The sequence below is a fragment of the Drosophila innubila genome, assembly GCF_004354385.1.
Source record: "Drosophila innubila isolate TH190305 chromosome 3L unlocalized genomic scaffold, UK_Dinn_1.0 0_D_3L, whole genome shotgun sequence".
In the NCBI taxonomy this organism is placed as follows: Eukaryota; Metazoa; Arthropoda; class Insecta; order Diptera; family Drosophilidae; genus Drosophila; species Drosophila innubila.
In genome coordinates, this window is record NW_022995376.1 from 19,151,937 (window position 1) to 19,174,240 (window position 22,304).

The following is a 22,304-nucleotide window of genomic DNA, read 5'->3' on the forward strand; positions in this document are numbered from 1 at the left end:
ATATATTTATCGAACATACATACAATTGAGAACTCTTTGAATAAGATTGTGTTTTTAGATCAAGTTACGCTTTATCTTCTCCCACAAAGCATTATTGCGTAAGCCATTTATTGTACATCTAAATATTAATTATTTCTTTCTTCTTTTATTTATTTTGCCAACGTCTATTAATTGAAATTTTGTGATGTATTTTATTTTTATTTTAAGCATTCTTTCTGTATATGTGCTCGCAAAAATATTAATACCATATTTTGTGTTTATTTGCAAGAAGAGTTACAAAATACATTGCCCAGTAATTACCATCTTTTGTCATTTGGTATTTTAGATTCTTTTTTTATGTGTATCCGAACTGATTGGCTTTTTATACCCTGAGCCCATTGAAAATGGGCATAAAAGGGTATAATGTGTTTGGCAGAATGTATGTAACAGGCAGAAGGAGGGGTGGCAGACCCCATAAAGTATATATATTCTTGATCAGGATCAACAGCCGAGTCGATCTAGCCCTGTCCGTCTGTCTGTCCGTCTGTCCGTCTGTCCGTCTGTCCGTCTGTTTGAACGCGTCATTCTCAGAGACTGTAAGTGCTAGAGACTTCAAATTTGGAATGCAGGTTTGTGAATACCATACGCAGGTCAAGTTTGTTTCCAATTTTTGATGCCACGCCCCCTTCGCCCACAAATTGAAAAAAAACGATTTACAGGCGCAATTTTTGACATAGCACTCCCTAACTGAACAATCAGTTGAGAAGTATGCGTATTAAACGACCCTGAAAATTTCAAAGCGATTGACCCATAAATAAAGAAGTTATTTCGGAATTTAGATTTAGTTGAATAATTACATTTGGATGGCAAATCAAACGTGCGAGCGAGACAGCATGTTCACGTTTGTATGCAAGGCGCGCACAAAGACAGAACGAATTAGTACCAATTTTTTTTTGGTACCAAATAAGAATTAAGCGATAAGCAAAAATATTATCGATATCATGTAATGAAAATGTTAATGTATAATTTATGTATATACAAATATACAATTTGATTAAAATATAATTGTGTTAATATATAAATATGTATTTTTGCATGGCAAAAATCAGCAGAAGCAGATAGCTATGTATGAAATTGCATGAGAGAAATAGCGATCATTTTGCAGCACTACTCTTGCATCTTTGCCGAGCACTGAAAGCTGCAAAATAATAATTTTAATTATTAATATTTTCGATTCCTTACACATATATATAATAAGAATCTGCTTATTATCGTTGTAAAAAAAAACTTAGCATTTTCCGCTTTAAGAATCTCATAAAATTAGACATTGCCTTTATTTCAAATTTCGCGCACTGCAGCAGCCTTTGGCAGGCTTGAATTTGTTGCGTAAGAGGGAGAGAGTGAGAGAGGAAAATGGGTGCTGCCAGATTGCAGGCTGAGCAAAGTTGTAGTTTGTGGCTACTCTTGACACACGCTACATCGATTACGACTTGCGATTTACCAATTTATCAATTTCTAATTAATTTTTTTAAATTTGTATTTAAGTAGATGAAAAATATCAAATATAATTTGTTTTATTTATTTATTTTTTTTTTTGCTTTGTAATTTTTTTTTATACCCTGAGCCCATTGAAAATGAGCAAAAAAGTATACAATGTGTTTGGCAGAATGTATGTAACAGGCAGAAGGGGGCGTGGCAGACCCCCCAAAGTATATATATTTTTGATCAGGATCAACAGCCGAGTCGATTGAGCTATGTCCGTCTGTTTGAACGCGTCGATTTCCGACCATAAGAGCTAGGGACTTCAAACTTGGTATGTAGGCTCCAGGATACCATATGCAGATCAAGTTTGTTTTTATTTTTGAATCGGACCGCTATATCATATAGCTGCCATAGAAACGATACATCGAAAATGAAGTTTTAGTATTAAAAATTTTTTTGTTTGTTAAGATATCTTAACCAAACTGATAGAATATTCATCTGGGCTGGTGTTATACATCCCGACCAAATTTGGTTCAAATCGGTTCCCATATAATATATCTGCAATAGAGACGCTCAATCGAAAATGAAGTCTAAGTATGTATGAAAAACTTTTTTGTTTTTTTGAGATATCTTAAACAAACTGATAGAATATGCATTAAGCTTGGTTTTGTACAACCTGGCCAAATTTGGATCAGATCGGTCTTTTATATCATAAAGCTGCCATAGGAACAATTGGTCGAAAATCAATCTCAGTATAGTATTTGGGCTCAGGGTATCCTACTGTCGAGCGTGCTAGACTGTAAACGCCTACTTGTTTTTTAATTACTTACCTTAACCATTTCCAATGCCTCTTTAATATAATTTAGTTATTATTTTTACAAGCTTACTTAATTAATCAACTCTCCAGTTGATACCAGTTATCTTTTCATCATTCACAATACATTTATATATCGCTATGCTGTACAAATCTTAATTTCTACTCAATTATCTCAATACTAATCCATTTTTATCGCATGCGAGAGAAAAGTTTAAGTCTCAGTTTACGCTATGTTCGCTTCCATCGCTCTTGTTGTTGTTGTTGTTGCTGTTTCTGTTTCCTTTGTCTTTGCAGTTTTTCGGCTTTCCAGCTGGTCTCCCCCACACTGAGAGGATAGGGTATAATATCAGGCTGTTGCTCTGAAGACGAGTTGTCATCGTTGCTGTTATTAATGGCATTAACTATATCTTCATTCCTGACATCCTGAACATCCCCATGCTCCTCGCTATTCATAGTCCTCTGCCCATTCTCCACTTCTAGTCTATAGTCAACAGCATCATGAGTTAACCTTAGTTCCTTCTCAATATAATGTGTCTTTTGTTGCTGTTGTGCATGCTGCAAATTATGCTTGTTGTTGTTTCTGTTGTTGTGGTTGTTGCCGCTGTCAGAATTGCAATACTGTGTGTCAAAAAGAGAAGAAGGGGAAAGCCATATGAAAATGCATGCATAATAAATTCGCAAATTTTACTGCATTTAATTAAATTTTGAAATTAATTCAATTAAAATAGCATTTTTGTCGAGAACTATGAATTGGTTTTAGTTAATTTTATGCATTATGTGTGGGCATCCTCTGATAAACAATTACAACAGATAAGAGCCTTATATAACTTATACAATTTATTGTGGTTATATGCCTCAATTAATTGCTATAAATGCATTGCAAAATATTGCTTAAATGCACACAAATAAAAACGTCGCTGATAAGATTGAAACCACAGATTCCCCATACGTCAAAAGGGGCTGGCGGAGGGGCGGGGAATGATAAGGCTTAAAACCACAGCAACATCAACGACAAAAGACAAAATTACAAAATATGGTTCACTACTTTTTGTTGCCATTTGTCTTAAATTAATGTTTTGAGTACTTAACTTGGCTAAGATAAGCGATAAGCGAAACGGGATAAGAACTATAAAACAATAGAACTAAAGTCCGATAAGCGTGAAGCGTTGCCAGCTAAGTCAAGGTTATGTTCAGCGAATTTAATTGATTAAATTGATTTCAAGTGAAAACTTTTCTAATAAACATTAGAGCGCTTATGGAAAAGAAAATTGTTATTAAATTATAATTAATACTTGTAGAACAGAGAACTTAACCAAACAGCAAAAACAAGGTGTTTTATGAAAGTAAGATATCATTTAAATTTAATTATGGTTTGGAATCAATCAATCAAGACGACATTGAAATTCAAGTGAATATTGTATGAAAAATTATTAATATAACGTTTGACTTAAATAGGCAAATCAAGCATTGTTTTGAACTTTGTTTATAAGCTATAAATACAACCTACAAACTATTGTCTTGTTCACATAGCAACAATTACTAAGTATATTAGAATGAGTCAATTTTATCGCGACAAAGCGGTTAGGAAAATCGTAATCTACAATGAAATCTATGAAGAATGGCCCAAGAAACCAAGTTTGCATTAATGCATTAATTTAAAATTCAATTGAAGAGAGACCGTAAACTTATTCTTATCTCTAAATTCATCATAAATCTTTTGCTATTTGGGTTTTTATTTATTTATTTGTTTTTAGAGGTAAGTTGCACGTAACAGACAAATATGTATTACTTCTCCGTAAGAAGTGGATCCTCGATATCGATACTACCACATGGTTTCTAAATCAATTCTTCTTAGAATTCATCGTAGATTACCATTTTCATAACCGCTTTGTGCAATTTTTATACCCTGAGCCCATTGAAAATGGGCATAAAAGGGTATAATGTGTTTGGCAGAATGTATGTAACAGGCAGAAGGAGGGGTGGCAGACCCCATAAAGTATATATATTCTTGATCAGGATCAACAGCCGAGTCGATCTAGCCCTGTCCGTCTGTCTGTCCGTCTGTCCGTCTGTCCGTCTGTTTGAACGCGTCATTCTCAGAGACTGTAAGTGCTAGAGACTTCAAATTTGGAATGCAGGTTTGTGAATACCATACGCAGGTCAAGTTTGTTTCCAATTTTTGATGCCACGCCCCCTTCGCCCACAAATTGAAAAAAAACGATTTACAGGCGCAATTTTTGACATAGCACTCCCTAACTGAACAATCAGTTGAGAAGTATGCGTATTAAACGACCCTGAAAATTTCAAAGCGATTGACCCATAAATAAAGAAGTTATTTCGGAATTTAGATTTAGTTGAATAATTACATTTGGATGGCAAATCAAACGTGCGAGCGAGACAGCATGTTCACGTTTGTATGCAAGGCGCGCACAAACACAGTAAGAAATAGTACCAATTTTCTTTTGGGCTTCGATTTTAAGTACTATATGACCTAGAGACTTCAAATTTGTTATGTAGGTTCCTGGATACCATACGCAGGTCAAGTTTGTTTCCAATTTTAGGTGCCACGCCCCCTTCGCCCACAAATTGCACAAAACGATTTACAGGCGCAATTTTTGACATAGCACTCCCTAACTGAACAATCAGTTGAGAAGTATGCGTATTAAACGACCCTGAAAATTTCAAAGCGATTGACCCAAAAATAAAGAAGTTATTTCGGAGTTTACATTTAATTCAATAATTACATTTGCATGGCAAATCAAACGTGCGAGCGAGACAGCATGTTCACGTTTGTATGCAAGGCGCGCACAAAGACAGAACGAATTAGTACCAATTTTTTTTTGGTACCAAATAAGAATTAAGCGATAAGCAAAAATATTATCGATATCATGTAATGAAAATGTTAATGTATAATTTATGTATATACAAATATACAATTTGATTAAAATATAATTGTGTTAATATATAAATATGTATTTTTGCATGGCAAAAATCAGCAGAAGCAGATAGCTATGTATGAAATTGCATGAGAGAAATAGCGATCATTTTGCAGCACTACTCTTGCATCTTTGCCGAGCACTGAAAGCTGCAAAATAATAATTTTAATTATTAATATTTTCGATTCCTTACACATATATATAATAAGAATCTGCTTATTATCGTTGTAAAAAAAAACTTAGCATTTTCCGCTTTAAGAATCTCATAAAATTAGACATTGCCTTTTATTTCAAATTTCGCGCGCACTGCAGCAGCCTTTGGCAGGCTTGAATTTGTTGCGTAAGAGGGAGAGAGTGAGAGAGGAAAATGGGTGCTGCCAGATTGCAGGCTGAGCAAAGTTGTAGTTTGTGGCTACTCTTGACACACGCTACATCGATTACGACTTGCGATTTACCAATTTATCAATTTCTAATTAATTTTTTTAAATTTGTATTTAAGTAGATGAAAAATATCAAATATAATTTGTTTTATTTATTTATTTTTTTTTTTGCTTTGTAATTTTTTTTTATACCCTGAGCCCATTGAAAATGAGCAAAAAAGTATACAATGTGTTTGGCAGAATGTATGTAACAGGCAGAAGGGGGCGTGGCAGACCCCCCAAAGTATATATATTTTTGATCAGGATCAACAGCCGAGTCGATTGAGCTATGTCCGTCTGTTTGAACGCGTCGATTTCCGACCATAAGAGCTAGGGACTTCAAACTTGGTATGTAGGCTCCAGGATACCATATGCAGATCAAGTTTGTTTTTATTTTTGAATCGGACCGCTATATCATATAGCTGCCATAGAAACGATACATCGAAAATGAAGTTTTAGTATTAAAAATTTTTTTGTTTGTTAAGATATCTTAACCAAACTGATAGAATATTCATCTGGGCTGGTGTTATACATCCTGACCAAATTTGGTTCAAATCGGTTCCCCATATAATATATCTGCAATAGAGACGCTCAATCGAAAATGAAGTCTAAGTATGTATGAAAAACTTTTTTGTTTTTTTGAGATATCTTAAACAAACTGATAGAATATGCATTAAGCTTGGTTTTGTACAACCTGGCCAAATTTGGATCAGATCGGTCTTTTATATCATAAAGCTGCCATAGGAACAATTGGTCGAAAATCAATCTCAGTATAGTATTTGGGCTCAGGGTATCCTACTGTCGAGCGTGCTAGACTGTAAACGCCTACTTGTTTTTACTCCATACAAATTAATTAATGTATATATTAATAATATCAAAAATATTTATAACTAATGTACATATATATTATAATGTATATTATATTAATGATTATAAATGTATATATTAATAATAACAAAAATATTTATAACTTCTTGGTATATCGAGAATTAAATACGCACTCCTTTGACATTAATTAGATAAAAAATAATAAAATAAATATATGATTTAAGCATTTTAGCAAACGTAACATAACTTATAATATATTTATAATACCCACTTCAAGTGTATAATACAAATGAAAAAATTCTACTAGGCTAACAATAACAAAGCGACCCTTTATCAGCATTCGAGTATAGTATTATTAAATGTAGTCAAGGTTAATGAAGCAAAATAGTTGATTCTAACTAAAATATATGTCACTTTAATTTATTATAATTACTCGTTTTTTTCACATTTGATTTATAACACAAATATATGTACATTTAAAATTATAATTGATAATAAGTCGGAAATGCCGCTCAATTTAGAATAGAATATATGCTAACAATTTTTATCAACAATATAGTATATAATTTTCAAATCGATTTTAATGAAATGTATATTTAAATCAACATTTTTATTAACTGCCAATTCATTGACCTTTAATTGCATAATGTTGCGATCTTGTTACTTTATGGCCATCAATGTGCAATTATCGCAAAGCAATTTAAGTAACATAAATGATGCTGAGAGAGAAAAATGTTTGTTCAGTAAAACTAGATTGAGCTAAGCTTTCAATAGATTATAAAACTGAATGTTCTCGCAGTTTGCATCAGTAGCGAATAAATCGTTGAATCGAAATAAAGTCGCCAAGCGGTTATTTCTTAAATCTAGAATCATGAGTAACTCAACCAAGCAAACAGCTCGCATTGTTATCATTGGAGCAGGTGCATCAGGAATTGCAGCTGCCACTCGACTCCTTGAGCAGGGATTTAAGAATGTCAGCATTTTGGAGGCGGAAAATCGCATTGGAGGACGCATTAATACGGTTCCATTTGGCGATAGTGTGGTTGATAAGGGAGCACAGTGGTGCCATGGCGAGAATGGCAATGTTGTCTATCAACGTGTGAAGGATTTGGATATGCTGGACAGAACAGGGGATGTTTTGAACGCTGTGTCCTTTGTGCGTTCCAACAAGGAAGTGTTGCCCAATGAAACCGCATATCTGCTTGGAACTGTTGTCGAGAGTTCTCTACCAGCTCCTCCCAATGAGGCAAATGGTTCACTTGGAGATCATTTGACGGATAACTATTGGCGTGCTCTCAGCATGTCTGCTCCAGTAGATAAGACAATCGCCCAGGAATTGTTGGAAACTATCAAGAAGTTCAGGTGCTCCTTCACAGCCTCGGATCATTTATTTGAGGTCTCTCCACGTGCTCACTTGGAGTTTGCCAAAAGCGATGGAGAATTCCTGCTAAACTGGCGCAACAAAGGATACAAGAGTTTCCTCAAAGTGCTGATGAACGCGAAACCCGATCAAGCTGAAGATCTTGGCGTGCTCAATGGACGCGTTAAGCTGAGCAAGCGTCTGGCTGAGATCAATTGGGCAGATGCCGACCAGGTGCGTCTACGTTGTTGGGATGGAGAAGTCTTCACTGCGGATCATGTCATTTGCACGGTGTCATTGGGAGTCTTGAAGGAACAGCACGAGAAGCTCTTTGTGCCTGCTCTTCCCGCCTCCAAAGTGCGAGCTATCAAGGGACTCAAACTGGGTACGGTGAATAAATTCTATTTGGAGTACGCTTCTCAACCTTTTCCGGTGGATTGGGTTAGCACGAACTTCCTGTGGATAGAGGAAGATCTCGATGAGCTGCGTGGCAGCGAACGCTTCTGGCTAGAGGGCGTCTTTGGATTCCATCGTGTTCTCCATCAGCCACGTCTGCTGCAGGGTTGGATCATTGGTGAACATGCTCGCCACATGGAAACACTCACCGAGCAGGAAGTGGTCGACGGATTGCAGTGGCTTTTCCACAAGTTCCTGCCCTTTGACATGCCACAACCTCAGCGCTTCCTTCGCACACAATGGCACTCAAATCCCAACTTCCGTGGCAGCTATAGCTCAAGGACCAACTACACCGATGAACTCCGCACAGGTCCCTGGGATCTGGCGACACCTCTCCTCGACCTTGGTGGCAGACCCAAAGTACAATTTGCTGGAGAGGCTTCGAGCAAAACCCACTTCTCCTCAGTTCATGGTGCTGTGGAAACCGGTTGGCGTGAGGCAGACAGACTCAATGAATATTACAGCTGTCGCAAATAGTGGCAACCTGGGCGTGTCCAGCTGATTAACCGATAAAACAAGTTATTCTATATTGTGAGTGTCTACTGTATTGCTATTTGAAACCGCTATGGACTCCAATTATATTTTTTGATTTGCTACAAAAGTTTTGTAACTATAGATGCTTAGACAAGTATGAAATTGTGACAATAAAGTGAAATAAGATCAATGTCAAAATAAGGCTAATAATATAATACTCTCTATTGAATAAATGTAGGGCTAGCATTATTTCCAATATTTTTTCATGTAAAATTAACTTTATACATATCTATCCCAGCAATTACTATGAATGCCACTATTAATTTCACAATAATGTGACATACATAAATTCATTTGTTGATAACAGAAACCACAAGCAAAACAACAGCGTTAAAAGCTTCTTCAAGTGGTATTTATAGCAGTAATTTCAGTGTTCAAAAAACAGTTGCTATCATCGCTTTGAGTACGACTTATAGAACAATGAGTACTTGTGACTTATCCTTACCCATTCTCAAAACGAGGCATACTGCTCGGATTGTTATCATTGGATCGGGTCCTGCGGGCGTTGCTGCTGCCACTCGACTCCTCGAGCAGGGATTTCAGAATGTGCGCATTTTGGAGGCGGAGAATCGCATTGGAGGACGCATTAATACCATTCCCTTTGGGGATAATGTCGTCGATCTGGGTGCACAGTGGTGTCATGGTGAGACTGGGAATGTTGTCTACGAGAAGGTTAAGGATTTGAATGTTGTAGAGAGGACGGGCGATATTGACAGCTCCGTGAAATTCATTAGATCCAATAAGCAACTGCTTTCCGAAGAATTGACTAAAACTTTAATGCCGCTTGCCGAAGACTCGATGCCGGATGAATCCGAGGAATTTGAGGGTTCCCTGGGCGACTATGTGACCAACAAGTTCTGGCAGGCGGTAGGCAAGTTACCAAATGTCGATCGCAAGATTGCCACGGAACTGTTTGATCAGTTCAAGAAGAGTGAATGCAGCTACGAAGGATCAGATACTCTGTTCGAAGTGTCGGGAAAAGGTGACTATGAGGATTGCAAAGGCGACATGTTGGTTCATTGGCGAGACAACGGATACAAAACTTTTCTGCGATTGCTGATGAATTCCAAACAGGATCAGCCCGAGGATCTGGGAGTTCTCAATGGGCATGTGGAGCTCAACAAGCGCATATCTCAGATTAACTGGGAGGGAGCCGGAGAGCTGAGGCTGCGTTGTTGGAATGGAGAGCTCCTCACTGCGGATCATGTCATCTGCACTGTGTCCTTGGGAGTATTGAAGGAGCAGCATGCAAGTCTCTTTGTACCTCCTCTTCCTGCGGCCAAGTTACGAGCTATCAATGGACTCAAGCTGGGCACCGTCAACAAGTTCTTCTTGGAGTACACAGCTCCTCCCATGCCCAAGGATTGGCCTTACTTTAATTTTCTCTGGTTAGAGAAAGATCTGTTAGAATTACGCGGTTCCAAGCGCTTTTGGTTAGAAAGTGTTACGGGATTTCATATTGTCATGAGTCAGCCTCGTCTCTTGGAGGGTTGGATCAATGGAGAACATGCTCGCTACATGGAAACTCTAACAGAAGAGGAAGTTCTCGAGGGCTTGGAGTGGCTTTTCCGGAAGTTCCTGCCCTTCGATGTGCCACATCCTCAGCGTTTCCTTCGCACGCAATGGCATTCAAATCCGAACTTCCGTGGCAGCTACAGCTTCCGCACCCCGCTGGCAGATGAGCTACGCACTGGACCCTGGGACTTGGAGGCGCCTCTTGTTGATGTCTGTGGCAAGCCAAGATTAATGTTCGCTGGCGAAGCTTCCAGCAAGACGCACTTCTCGACTGTCCACGGGGCAACGGAAACTGGCTGGCGTGAAGCGGATCGCCTCAACGAATACTACAGCAGAAGCACGAAATCTTCGCAAATTTGAATTGTGAATGAAAAGCAAACCCGCTTACACTTACTAGATCCCTTACAAATTTGTAAATTATTGGCAAAACTGTGATTAAAATTTCAAGTAGAAAATAAAGCGATTAACAGAAATCGGAATTATTAAAAGCTTCTTCCTTGCATATCTAAAGTGCACATGGTAAAGAATATTGAATGGAAAACCCATTCACTAGGTTTCTATCTAATCGATTGATAACCTTGACAAATGCAACAAATCTGAGATTAAAATTTCAAGTTTAATATTAAAAATTTTATTTGTAATGAAATTTGGCTTTAAGTAATGAAATGTATAATACTTTAAAATACTAAGCTATTGTCTTAAGACACCTTACAAACAACTGAAATTTTTGAAAACGAAGCATATTATTATTTTTGATATCTGGATTACTGAGTAAATATAATATGTTAACCATTTATTCATTGAATTGAATTTAAGCCTAACCAAATTTGAGATTTAAAAAATCAGAGCTAAGATTAAACGAACATCAAAAAAACGTATATTAAAAGGAGTTCTGACCACAAGAATTTCTCTCCTCTGAGTCCCTTCCTTGCAGTAGTCAACAGGCACAAAGACATCTATGTAACAGCTCAATTTGGATACCCAACTGAAGTCCAAACATGTTTTCAACTTGGGCAACAACTGTTACCAAAGTTGCAGCAAATGTGGCCAAAATTGTGTGGGGACAGCCTTCTTTTGACCCTGTACGGTGACAAAGTCGCCTATGTAATCGGGCAATGTGGGTAATCTGCGAGAAGATATGGCCAGGAGACGTGCAAACAAACACACGGCGATGCTTTTGGCCTCTGCGTGGCATAAATTTGAATTTACAACATGTGTGTGTGTGTGTGTGTGTGTGTGTGTGTGTGTGTGTTGGCCATGGCTAAAACATTTTGCAGCACAGCCCACTCCACTCAAATAAGCACTTCGAGTTTTAGGTTTTGTGCTGTGTTCTGTTGTGGCATTGTTGGCATTCCTGCTGTTTGGACAGTCTTCTCATTCCCTCTCTCTCTCTCTCTCTTTCTCTCTCGCTCTGGCTGTAAAGTGCCAAACTGATTTTTACAGCTGCATTTTTGTTCTTTTTTGGCTTTGCATGTGTAAAGTGCATTGAGCCACGCCCCCAAACACAATCTCTCTTAGCCATGTGAATGGGTGGCTTAAAGTGTGTTTCTCCATCCCCTCACAATAACAGTGCAATTACAATGTTGTCCGCGGTTGCTCGTTGCAAATGAGTTGGTCAACATGTTTTGGTCATACGTTAAAATGGGCTAACACTGGAAATTGCCCATGCTCAAATGAGTGTGCTTTTATGTGTACATATAAGGGACTCAACACTCATAGCAAAATGTTCGCTTTAAAGGTTGAAATCCAGAAAATCAACAATGGGAAAAGTATATTAATTACAAAGAGGAAATTTTCCACTTACTTATATGCACAATTAATATCAAATGTAATATTTATCTGCTGCTAAACTAAACTAGAATACTATAATATTAGTTATACAATTTAAAAATTTGAATTCAATATATATAACTTCTACACTGATAAAAAAAAATGATTTTAAATCAAGATTTTGGTCTCAAATCTAAGATTTTTGGTCAAAAAAATGCGTAAAATTCTTAAATTAAGAAAACACATCTTGGTTTTAAGAACATTTTAAATAAGACCAAGTTCTTATTTTAAGAATAAATGTTTTTAAAATTAAAATCAAAAAATTATTTCTTATATATATAATTACTTTTATTTTTAAATTTTGATTTATTTGCATTGTGTTCTGTTTTAGTGGGATTCGAGCCGCCGCCTACTGCTTCACTACTGAATGTTTTTCATTTCAGAAGTTGGTTTTTTTTTCAGTGTATTTAAGAAAGAAAAAAAAACTTCAATATAGATTATACACAACGTGTATTCCAGATCAGAAACCTGAACTACTCCCAAACTTAATCATGTACTCCACTTATTATCAGTCAATTATCTAAATTCTTCAATCTAATCAAATCAAATGAAGAAGACGCTTTTTTTAAATACATTTTATACATTTATTAACACTTTCCATCAGCTCAAAGATAGCTTATCATCCCATTACAACTGTGCAGTTTTTGACCGATAATAGGTATTCAAACGTTCCGCTTCCCGCCAACCCGTCTCCGCAGCACCGTGCACCGTCGAGTAGTAATGTTTGTGGGAAGCCTCTCCGGCAAATTGCAACCGAGGTCTTCCGCCCACGTCAAGCAGTGGCGCCTCCAGATCCCAGGCACCAGTTCGTAGCTCATCTGCCATGGTTGTGCGGAAAGTGTAGCTGCCCCTGAAGTTGGGATTTGCATGCCACTGGGTGCGAAGACAACGCACTGGATGGGGCACATCGAAGGGCAGGAACTTGCGGAACAGCCAGAGCAATCCCTCAAGCACTTCCTCTTCGGTGAGTGTCTCCATGTGGCGAGCATGTTCTCCAATAATCCAACCTTGTAGCAAGCGAGGCTGATAGGACACTGGATAGAAGCCAAAGACACTCTCCAACCAAAACCGCTCGGTGCTGCGAAGCTCCTGCAGATCTTCCTCAAGCCACAGGCAACAGAAGCCAGGCCAGTCTTTGGGTAAGGGTGGAGCAGCGTACTCCAGGAAGAATTTATCAACGGTGCCCAGCTTTAATCCTTTGATAGCTCGCAACTTGGCCTCAGGGAGAGCGGGAACGAATAGTTTATTATGCTGCTCCTTCAATACTCCCAAGGACACAGTGCAGATCACATGATCTGCAGTCAGGACTTCTCCATTCCAGCAACGGATAACCACTTCATCAGCACCTGTCCAGTTTATCTCGGCTATTCGCTTATTTAATAGCACACGACCACTCAGCATTCCAAGATCTTCGGGCTCGTCCTTCTTGAAATTCATCATTAATCTCAGGAAAGTCTTGTATCCCTTGTCCCGCCAGTTGAGCAAAAGTTCTCCCTCGCATAGCCAGTACTCCAAATGTCCTCGTCCCGAGACCTCATACAAATGATCTGCTGCTTCCACCGAGCTCTCGAACTTATGAAAATTCTCAAGAAACTCCTCTGCTATTTTTTGACTTACTTCTGGATATTTGGTCATCTCTTTCCAGTATTTCTGAGTCAAATAGTCCCCTAGGGATCCTTTATAATCGCCTAGCTCCGTTTGTCGCTCCGGAATAGAGTTAAATGCAATCGATTTCAGATTGTCTGCAATTGAATCAGCTAGCACCTCCTTGTTCGACCGCACACATCTGAAGGTCTCGTAGTGGTCCTCGGTCGCCTCCAATAGATCCAAATTCTTGACACGCTCGTAGACAACATTGTTCTCTTCGCCATGACACCACTGAGCTCCCAAATCGACGACATTATCCGCAAATGGAATGGTGTTGATACGACCACCAATGCGATCTTCCGCCTCCAACAACAACACATTCTTAAATCCCTGCTCAAGAAGTCGAGTGGCTGCAGCGATTCCTGCCGTTCCAGCTCCGATGATGACAATGCGTGCGGTTTGCTTCGTTTTGCTCAGAGAGCGAATGGACGCAAAAGTACTCATAATGCTGACGGGTAATACAGATCCACCTTACACCCAAAACGTCTGCCACGCTCTGCGTTCGGCATGCGACTGAAATTCACCTCAAGAGTTTCGCCTCTCTCAGCCGTCAAACCACCGCTCTAATGAGCTGTGAAGAGCGCATAATGAAGACTAATCGCTCACGTTGTCAAATTTCACCACTCCCGCACAAATGCTCTCTCTTTCTCTCTTATATAGTTTTAATGTGGTTAGATAAGATACACGCGCGTTAAGATATTGTTATTTAGCAAAGATTATAAATTTAATATGGAAATAATCATTAATGAGATGAGGATTGTGGAACAAATGGCTTGACAGCGAATTATCTGATACCTTATCAGATAAATGGACCATTTTATTTTATACAAAGTATAATTTTTATGTTGATGCATATATAGAAACTATAGAGGAGTGCCTGAACTCATACATATACGTCTGTTTATTCATTGTTCTATCTACCATTCTCTTTATATGGATGTGATGTTCTAGTATAAAAGAAAGAAATGTTGTGATGATAAACATTCTTCTTAAGAATTATAAAAAAAGGAACAGTTCTTATTGCTTGTTGCAAATATCAAATGACATATTGTTATATATTTTTCTCTAGAAAATGGAATCATACAATTCCATAAAAATTGCAACAATAATCGTAAATGTTGTCTAAGACATACGATATAATCAGTTAAACTTGTAAAGGAAACAATTTTAAGAATTCCATCGAAATCTCAACAATAATCGTAAATGTTGTCTAATATTCGTTACAAACAATATAATAATTTAAACATGTAAGGGTAGGAATATTGTTCAATGTAACTTGTGACTGATCACAGTTTACATTTCTATTATAAATAGTTGATAAGTAAATTACATGTGGACTCTACAATTTATACCAATTATCAAATGTTTACAGAAATTTATCGAGTGTAAATAAATTATTTAACAAGAATGCGAATCACAATCACCATATGTAAGGTTTTAATTGTAACAATTTCAACTTTCTCCATTTTTAAGCAATGTAGAGCTTGAAAACTTAACTTTTTATCATAAAACCGTTTAAAATGCTTCAATGCAAAGTTTTGATAAAGACAAACATAAACAGAAAACCACATTCGCATATTTTTTATTCAGTTGAAATTTACCACTGGTTGCCACTGGGTAAGTGGGTGGTACAGGCGGCAAAGGGCTTTGATGAATGTATTCATAAAAATCCAATCATTGCAATTGCAGCATACTCACCAAATAGAAAACAACAAAATAACAACAATAATAACAAGAGAAAAGGCATTCAAGATGAATACGCCAAAATAATGGGAAAAACATAACAGACAGCTGGGCGCGAGTGAACGAGTGAACTGGCAAAGAACCCATTCCTCTCTCCCTTTCCCTCTATCCGTCTCTCTCTCTCTCTCTCTTAGTCCTAAGGTCTCACAAAGAAGTCAACAAAAAAACTGCAGTTATATTTGTGTTTTGCAAAACAAAACAATTGTGCATAGACAAGAAAAACAGCAAAATAAGAGAAATTGGAGACAGAGAGAGATAGAGAGAGAAAGGGAGAAAAGAAAATAAAACGTTTACAAGCAAGAACAGCAACAAAAATGCGATTAAAATGACAAGTGAAAGCAATTTTCGTGCAGCTGCTGTGGATAATGGGGCAGAGGATAAAGATGGACATAGAGAGGGATAGAGAGGTGGGCTGTGGGGGTGGTAAGTATTGCAGACGGACTGCTGTTGAATGACTGCTGTTTGGCATGGAATGGCAATATGAGCTACAGAAAATATGACTCTGTTTATGGCCAAGCCGAAGGCAGTTCCTATATAACGGCATACAAATATTGCTATCCAGTTACTGTCCACTCCCCTCCAATTCCCCATTCCTTTAGCACTTGTACTCACATTTTTGCTGCATTCACATTTCAGTATCCATTCGACAGCAATGAATTTATTCTCAATTTGTGTCTGATGTGATTGCAGAAATTCCTGATCGATGGGCTCCAAGGCAATGGTGTCCCATAACTGACCCTGTTGCTGTTGACCACCTCCACCTTCAGTTGAGTCATCTTCGTCATCCTGTTGCTTGCTGTGCTGTTGTGTTCGCTTTTGAACGTAGTTAATTGGATCAACGGCATTTAAAGGACACAACAGCTCGACCTGTGCAGAAAGAGAGCGAAAAAATTGGGTTGAGCAATGGAACTACAAATTCCATTCTACAAGTTGAAATCTCTGCCAGATTTGTACTCCTATTTCCTGCTCTGAACTTTCATGCTGTTGATGATTGGACTAACGTTTAATAAATTGGAAAAGTGCAATCGGGCTCAGGTGCTAAATTGATTTTGACAGGCACCTGAGCATTTGATTTCCCATTTAGCCAATTTCCAGCTGCCAATTGACATTGACGTTTTAATGCAATTCGTCTTTTAATTAATGCCAAAAGACGGCGAAATGCTGAAGGCAATCAGATAAATAGCAATAAGATTGCTTTGCTTGTGCTTATTTTTTAATTTCTTATTCATTTGAGTCGTCAAAGATGGCTTGAATTAAAATGAACTGACTTTAATTAATTAAGTATTGAAAAGTATTTAGTATTTAGCATCAAAGATGCAAAATTTTAAAATAAAATAATTAGCCTATTAATTCCTGCTGAGCTGTTAAGTGCTGATGAAGAACTGGAATACTCACTTGTATTGTTGTGGACACCGCTGGGGCACAGCACTTGCTGCCGCGGTGGCAGCTGCCACAGAGCTTAGGTCGATACAGTTTGCGGGAAACGCATTGGCCAAGTCGAATCCTCGCCGGTCCCAGACGCTGTAAGCTTCGGCATTCGTGTCCCTTCTGCGGTTGGCAAAGAAATTCTCATCAGACGACCGCAACTTGCAACACTTGCCACATTCACAACTTACTCTTATTCTATGCGCTGGCTCCTGTTGCATTTGATGCTCCCGCTCTTGCTCCTGTATCGGATTCGGTTTTGGTTCCCGCTGCCATTCCCACTCCCTTTGGCGTTGCCGTTCCCGCTTGTGATGATGCAGCTGATGGAGCTGGCTGGATGCCAAGTTGTGCTTGGTTAATGGCCTGTTGTGACTGCGGCTTTTAGTGTTGCTCTTCTTATTGTCTTGGCCACATCTGCGATTCTCGCATAACCGTAAATTGCTCAATTGATGGCAGCCAGTGTGAGTCGTTGTCTGCCTCGTGGCCATGCCCAGACCACAGGAGCTGCTGCAAGAGCTCCATTTGCCGCTGATGCTGCTATTGTGGCATGTGGCATAGACTGCAACAAACGAAAGGAAAGAACAAGAAAAGTGTTGCTTATGATTATGATTGGCCAACTAATGAGAAAGTCGCTAGAGCAGCTTAAACATCTTATTATATAAACATAGTGAAAGCTATTATATTTCTTCATCTATTATAAGCTGATTAAGGGAATAAAAAGCTGAAAAAATTCTGCTCGGTTTTAAATACTTTAATTGGATTATGTGGTAATAAGTAGCTATACTCTATTTTAGGACTTTTTTAACTTTGAATCCTTGCTAATTAAGTGAATAAAAAGTTATAAAGAGTCTGCTCAGTTTTATCTATCTTTCAGTACATTTTATTTTGAGTCTCGATGCTGTTCCAATCTAATAAAGTAATTTATAATAACAGAAAATAATGTTATCAGTTTTAAATCCTATTTTAAATTCATAGCACAGTTTATTCTAGTTTCAATATTTATTTTTGTTTTTTATTTTTATTTTAAGAACATTTGTTCTTAAAATAAGAACTTGGTCTTATTTGAAATGCTCTTAAAACCAAGATGTGCTCTCTAAACTAATTAATTTTGTGTCTAGACGCATTTTTTAGACCAAAAATCTTAGTTCTGAGACCAAAATCTTGGTTTTAGAGCATTTTTATTATCAGTGTTTATTTTTATTTTTGACGATTAAAAATTTGACTTAGGTACTAAGGAATTAATCGAATATTGAAAAGTTAATAATAACGAAAGTAATAAAATGTATTTATTTAAAGGACATAGAAAGGTAATAATCTTTTCTTGATTTATTCTTTTATTTAACTTTGTAGAACTCTAATCGTATTAAAAACTCAAGTACCTAGAAAATATCTAAGAATGTATATACATTTTCCATGTTTAAAAATGTGCTTGGTATACTTTATTTTCAGTCTGTTCTCAGTTTTGTTACCATTCTAATGTTCAGTCTCTGGCCCTTTTCGTTTAATGTTGCAAGATAATTGCGTCAATGGACAACATTGTGGACGACAAAGGCGTAAAGCCCAATTGAAGTAAGGGCTCTTAAGAGCACTTAATAATCTTGTTTATTTATTGCATTTTGCGCGTTTAATTAACACTTAATCCTTGTGTAAGTAATTATGCTGCTGCTGTCCATAGCCTGAGGCAGCAGCTTCTGTACTTGCTGCTCCTGCAACTGCTGTCTGCCATAGTTTGAAACAGGACTGTTGCCTTGTCATGGAATAATTCATCTTCATAAATATGCGTTGCGCTTTTGGTCGGGCGCTTAAAAAGCATTAAGTTGTGCGCCGGACGACTGCGACGGCGACTGCGACTGCGATGACGATGACGGCATGCCCCTGGGCGCCATTAACCAAGGACCAAGGACCAAGGACCAAGGACCGTGGACTACTATGGAGTCCACGAGCCAGCTGCGACCATAAACACACTTATAAAACAATAACAAGGCCATGACCCAAACACAAACACACACACACACAAAACAAACAGAACACAACTTACCATCAGCTGTTGGATTCTCACAGAGCCACATTTTGCAACAGTGTCCGGGCACCTCGACAAGACGCGGTGATCTGCACGAAATCGTGTCCTCCGGCGCCGGCAGCTGCTCATTTGGACAGAGTGTCGAGCAGGCATGGCGACCGTTCTGCAAAAGCAAAAGGCATTAAAATACATTAAATGCGAGCCAAACAATCGCCCCCTTTCGCTCCCACCATTTTATTGTTGTTGCTGCTGTTTATTTAGCTCGAAATAAAGTCATAATGTAAGCAAAATATTTGCCACAAACAGTCTGCACGAAAAGTACTCGCACGCGCTCTCGCACTCTCTCGAAAGTGGCCGAAAATACTTGTAACCGACTAAGGCCTAATGCCTTAAGTATGCTGCCAAATTAACATTTCTTTTTTTTTTTTGCCCAAACACACTATTTTATTTATAATCAGTTTCGCTTGTTGCCCTTGCCAAGTTTAGTTAGTGGCCAAAACTTGGTTAGTTTTCCCTCTCTCTCACTCTTAGAATTACATTGCATAAATTGTGGCCCTGCTTTTGGCTCTCTAAATATGTATGTGTGTGTGTGTGTGTTACCTTTTGGTATGAACATGTCTGGCAGCAATGATAAACTGCCGCAATTGTTGAGCTAGAGGTGTGAATTCCAACACACACACACACACGCACACCCGCTTGAAGACAAATGTTTGGCCATAAAGCAATGCCAAGGATTTAGTTTTTGGCCAACACGCCTTTAGCTGAGATTTGGCCAGCCTCCCTCTTGGCCTTTGGCTTACCTTCCTTGTAATTGCGCGTAAATCTCATTCACAATTTAGATTTTCTTGTTAGCATTGTTACCACAACTTGAGCTAAATAAATATCCCGTAAATACCTTGAAAATTAATTTTATTTATTTATTTAATTGTAGAGACGAATTTTTTCTAAAAATAAACAATGATATAGCCTTCAGGCTGTTTTTATATAATTTTTTTTTTTAGCTAGTCTAGTCGCTAATCTAATGTTGCTAGGGGTAAGAAAATAATATATTTAAAATAAATTCAAATAAAGAAAGCTGTTTCTTTTTTCGCTACTAAGTTTGTGTACATTTTTATAAGTTTTAACAGCTTTTTGTCATTATTAAAAAATTAATAATTTTGGTTTATACCATTCCCAACAAATAAACAATCTAAACAAACGACAAAAATGTGTATAGATGGAGAAAAAGCTATAAGCTTTTATTGAAATGATTTTTAGATAATTATAAAACCTATTTTTTTAAACAAAATCGCATCATTTTAAAATCACATAATCCTCTTTCATTTTGACGCTGACTAAATTCAAATGAAACTGCTGCACAGGGATTTCTACGACAAATAAATTACACAAGTGTTAACGTTAACCCCTATAAAAGATAAGAAAGAGTAAAAAAAAAAGCGGGGCAATCACTGGTTAAATAACAAACACAAAAGCAAAAGAGCCGTTTAGTGGCACTGCATTTGACTTTGACCCTATCTGTATCTAAATCTGTGTATATGACTGTGTCTGTGTCTATGGTTAGTGGCAACTAAACGCCATGCCCCTCTATTCCCTCTTTGTCCTCAGTTCAAACTTACCTCGCAGACGCATTGAGTTTTACAATCCAATTTAAATGTGGCTCCATGTGCGAATGTTGTGTTGCCAACACTGCAATTGGCTGCAGGCGGACAAAAGGGCCCAAAATGACAGGCAGACGTGGCCAAAACGAGAAGGCCATCCGTAGTAGTGGTAGTGCCATTGTTGTCGTCCAGCATCAAAGAAAGAAACCGAAAAAAACAGAAATTTCATGTAGAGAATCAGAATGAGAAAGAGAGAAATGAAATCAGCTCAATTCGCACATGGCCGAGGTGTGTCAAATGCGAGTTGAGCTCCAAAATAGAGATAGAAATTGAATTGAACGCCTCGCTTCGAGTACTTTCAGGCTTAGATACTTTAATGGACATGACAGCTTATGTGGCACATTGTGTTTTACAGTTAATGGCCAGAAGCATAAACTAACTAACTTTTTGGCCTTCTGTTACTCCTTGCATTTTCTGAGCACTTCCATTAGTCTTTGCATGCTGTTATTAACCTGGCTCATTCGCTTTGTTTGGCAGTTTCCTCATTTCATTGGAAAACCAATTAATATTTGGCAACGCTTGTTATAAATTTTCCTCGCATGCCAAAACATACAATAATAAGTACAGGCAAACAATAGACTTGCGCTCATCACAAATGATACTGACTGACAAATGTTGTTTGAGCCTTATGGGTTGCCATTAGGCCGCAAAAGTTTGCTTTTGGTGCTCCCACAAATATGTGTTGCTGCCAATCACAATTACGAGCCTTTCGCTTGAATTTTTGCAATTTCGCAGTTACCTAGATACAAAGACTCTCTCCCTATACAGACAAATACAAGTACATACTCCTACCTCTACTTATAGCTACGTGCTCTGTGGCAATTTCAGACTTTTTCGATTTTTTTTTGTATTTTTAGAGGGAATGGGAAATATTCTTGAATTGATTTCGGCGGCTACGTGACTCTGTTAGAGTAATACGATAGGAGTATGATATTCCTTGCAGGCATCATCATTCATTTGGCATCAATGGTTAATGTGAAAATTGGCATTGCAACATTTCTTTGGTTTCATTGTTGTTGTTGTTTGTAATGAATTTGGTCACGTGGTCGCATGTTTATGTCATTAGCAATTAGTTTTGATTATTCAATATTCATATATACCTGACAATGCCGGAAGTATCATTGCTGCCAGTCACATCCATCGGCAACAAAGCTGTGTTGCATGCTTAGGGGCATGCTACAAGCAACAGCCTTGTCAAGCCACATTGAAAACCTTACACCTTTTTTACTTTGTGGCAAATTGTGTCATATTCGAAAGTGCAATCTTCTTAATGTACTTTGACATAAGACACACACACAGGCAAAAGCTGCCTACATTGAACACTTACACACACTTAGTTTGGCAAAAAGCTTGTCGCACACACACTTACACACGGACACACACACAATCAGTGACATTGCTTTACATACACGTATCATGAATGGAGTGTATGTGTGGGTGTGTCATAGCTCGTTACAAGCAATTGCTGTATACCCTTAAAAAATGGAGAAATGTATGACTAAGTTGTGATACCCTATTTTTTAAATTTTAAACTGAATTCAAAAATTATATTTTAACTTAAATAGATAAAAAGATTCTGTATTAAATTTCATCTTAAATATTATCGTTTTACTTTTTTTTAATTAGTGGAAGCTATATAAATAAATTAATAAACA

The 22,304-nt window shown here is 37.8% G+C and overlaps 4 protein-coding genes across 4 annotated transcripts; 2 read left to right on the forward strand and 2 right to left on the reverse strand.

Annotated features, from left to right (window-relative positions):
* Nucleotides 1-2,332: 2,332 nt before the first annotated feature.
* On the reverse strand, nt 2,333-20,784 carry LOC117788481 (myb-like protein AA). The gene is made up of 6 exons (XM_034627264.1): nt 20,608-20,784; nt 19,010-19,154; nt 17,163-17,530; nt 16,942-17,094; nt 16,159-16,413; nt 2,333-2,896 (listed from the first exon to the last, which is right to left on the reverse strand). Exons 1-6 carry the CDS (start codon nt 20,782-20,784, stop codon nt 2,507-2,509), a joined length of 1,488 nt encoding a protein of 495 aa, XP_034483155.1. The 3' UTR covers nt 2,333-2,506.
* LOC117788398 (spermine oxidase-like) lies at nt 7,274-8,958 on the forward strand. The gene has a single exon (XM_034627161.1). It carries the CDS (start codon nt 7,333-7,335, stop codon nt 8,752-8,754), a length of 1,422 nt encoding a protein of 473 aa, XP_034483052.1. The 5' UTR covers nt 7,274-7,332; the 3' UTR covers nt 8,755-8,958.
* LOC117788400 (spermine oxidase-like) lies at nt 9,187-10,805 on the forward strand. Its single transcript, XM_034627163.1, has one exon. The coding sequence runs from the start codon at nt 9,232-9,234 to the stop codon at nt 10,684-10,686; it is 1,455 nt and encodes a 484-aa protein (XP_034483054.1). The 5' UTR covers nt 9,187-9,231; the 3' UTR covers nt 10,687-10,805.
* Nucleotides 12,717-14,321, reverse strand: LOC117788399 (spermine oxidase-like). Its single transcript, XM_034627162.1, has one exon. The coding sequence runs from the start codon at nt 14,245-14,247 to the stop codon at nt 12,784-12,786; it is 1,464 nt and encodes a 487-aa protein (XP_034483053.1). The 5' UTR covers nt 14,248-14,321; the 3' UTR covers nt 12,717-12,783.
* Nucleotides 20,785-22,304: the final 1,520 nt, after the last annotated feature.

What these genes read in the sequence shown, in the direction of transcription:
- LOC117788481 (XM_034627264.1), bottom strand. Translation starts at nt 20,784, where the DNA reads ATGCTGGACGACAACAATGGCACTACCACTACTACGGATGGCCTTCTC. An exon ending in AAACTCAATGCGTCTGCGAG is followed by an intron (nt 19,155 to 20,607) that starts GTAAGTTTGAAC and finishes TTGCTTTTGCAG; the next exon opens with AACGGTCGCCATGCCTGCTC. An exon ending in AATGTGAATGCAGCAAAAAT is followed by an intron (nt 2,897 to 16,158) that starts GTGAGTACAAGT and finishes TTTGACACACAG; the next exon opens with TATTGCAATTCTGACAGCGG.
- LOC117788400 (XM_034627163.1), top strand. Translation starts at nt 9,232, where the DNA reads ATGAGTACTTGTGACTTATCCTTACCCATTCTCAAAACGAGGCATACT.
- LOC117788398 (XM_034627161.1), top strand. Translation starts at nt 7,333, where the DNA reads ATGAGTAACTCAACCAAGCAAACAGCTCGCATTGTTATCATTGGAGCA.
- LOC117788399 (XM_034627162.1), bottom strand. Translation starts at nt 14,247, where the DNA reads ATGAGTACTTTTGCGTCCATTCGCTCTCTGAGCAAAACGAAGCAAACC.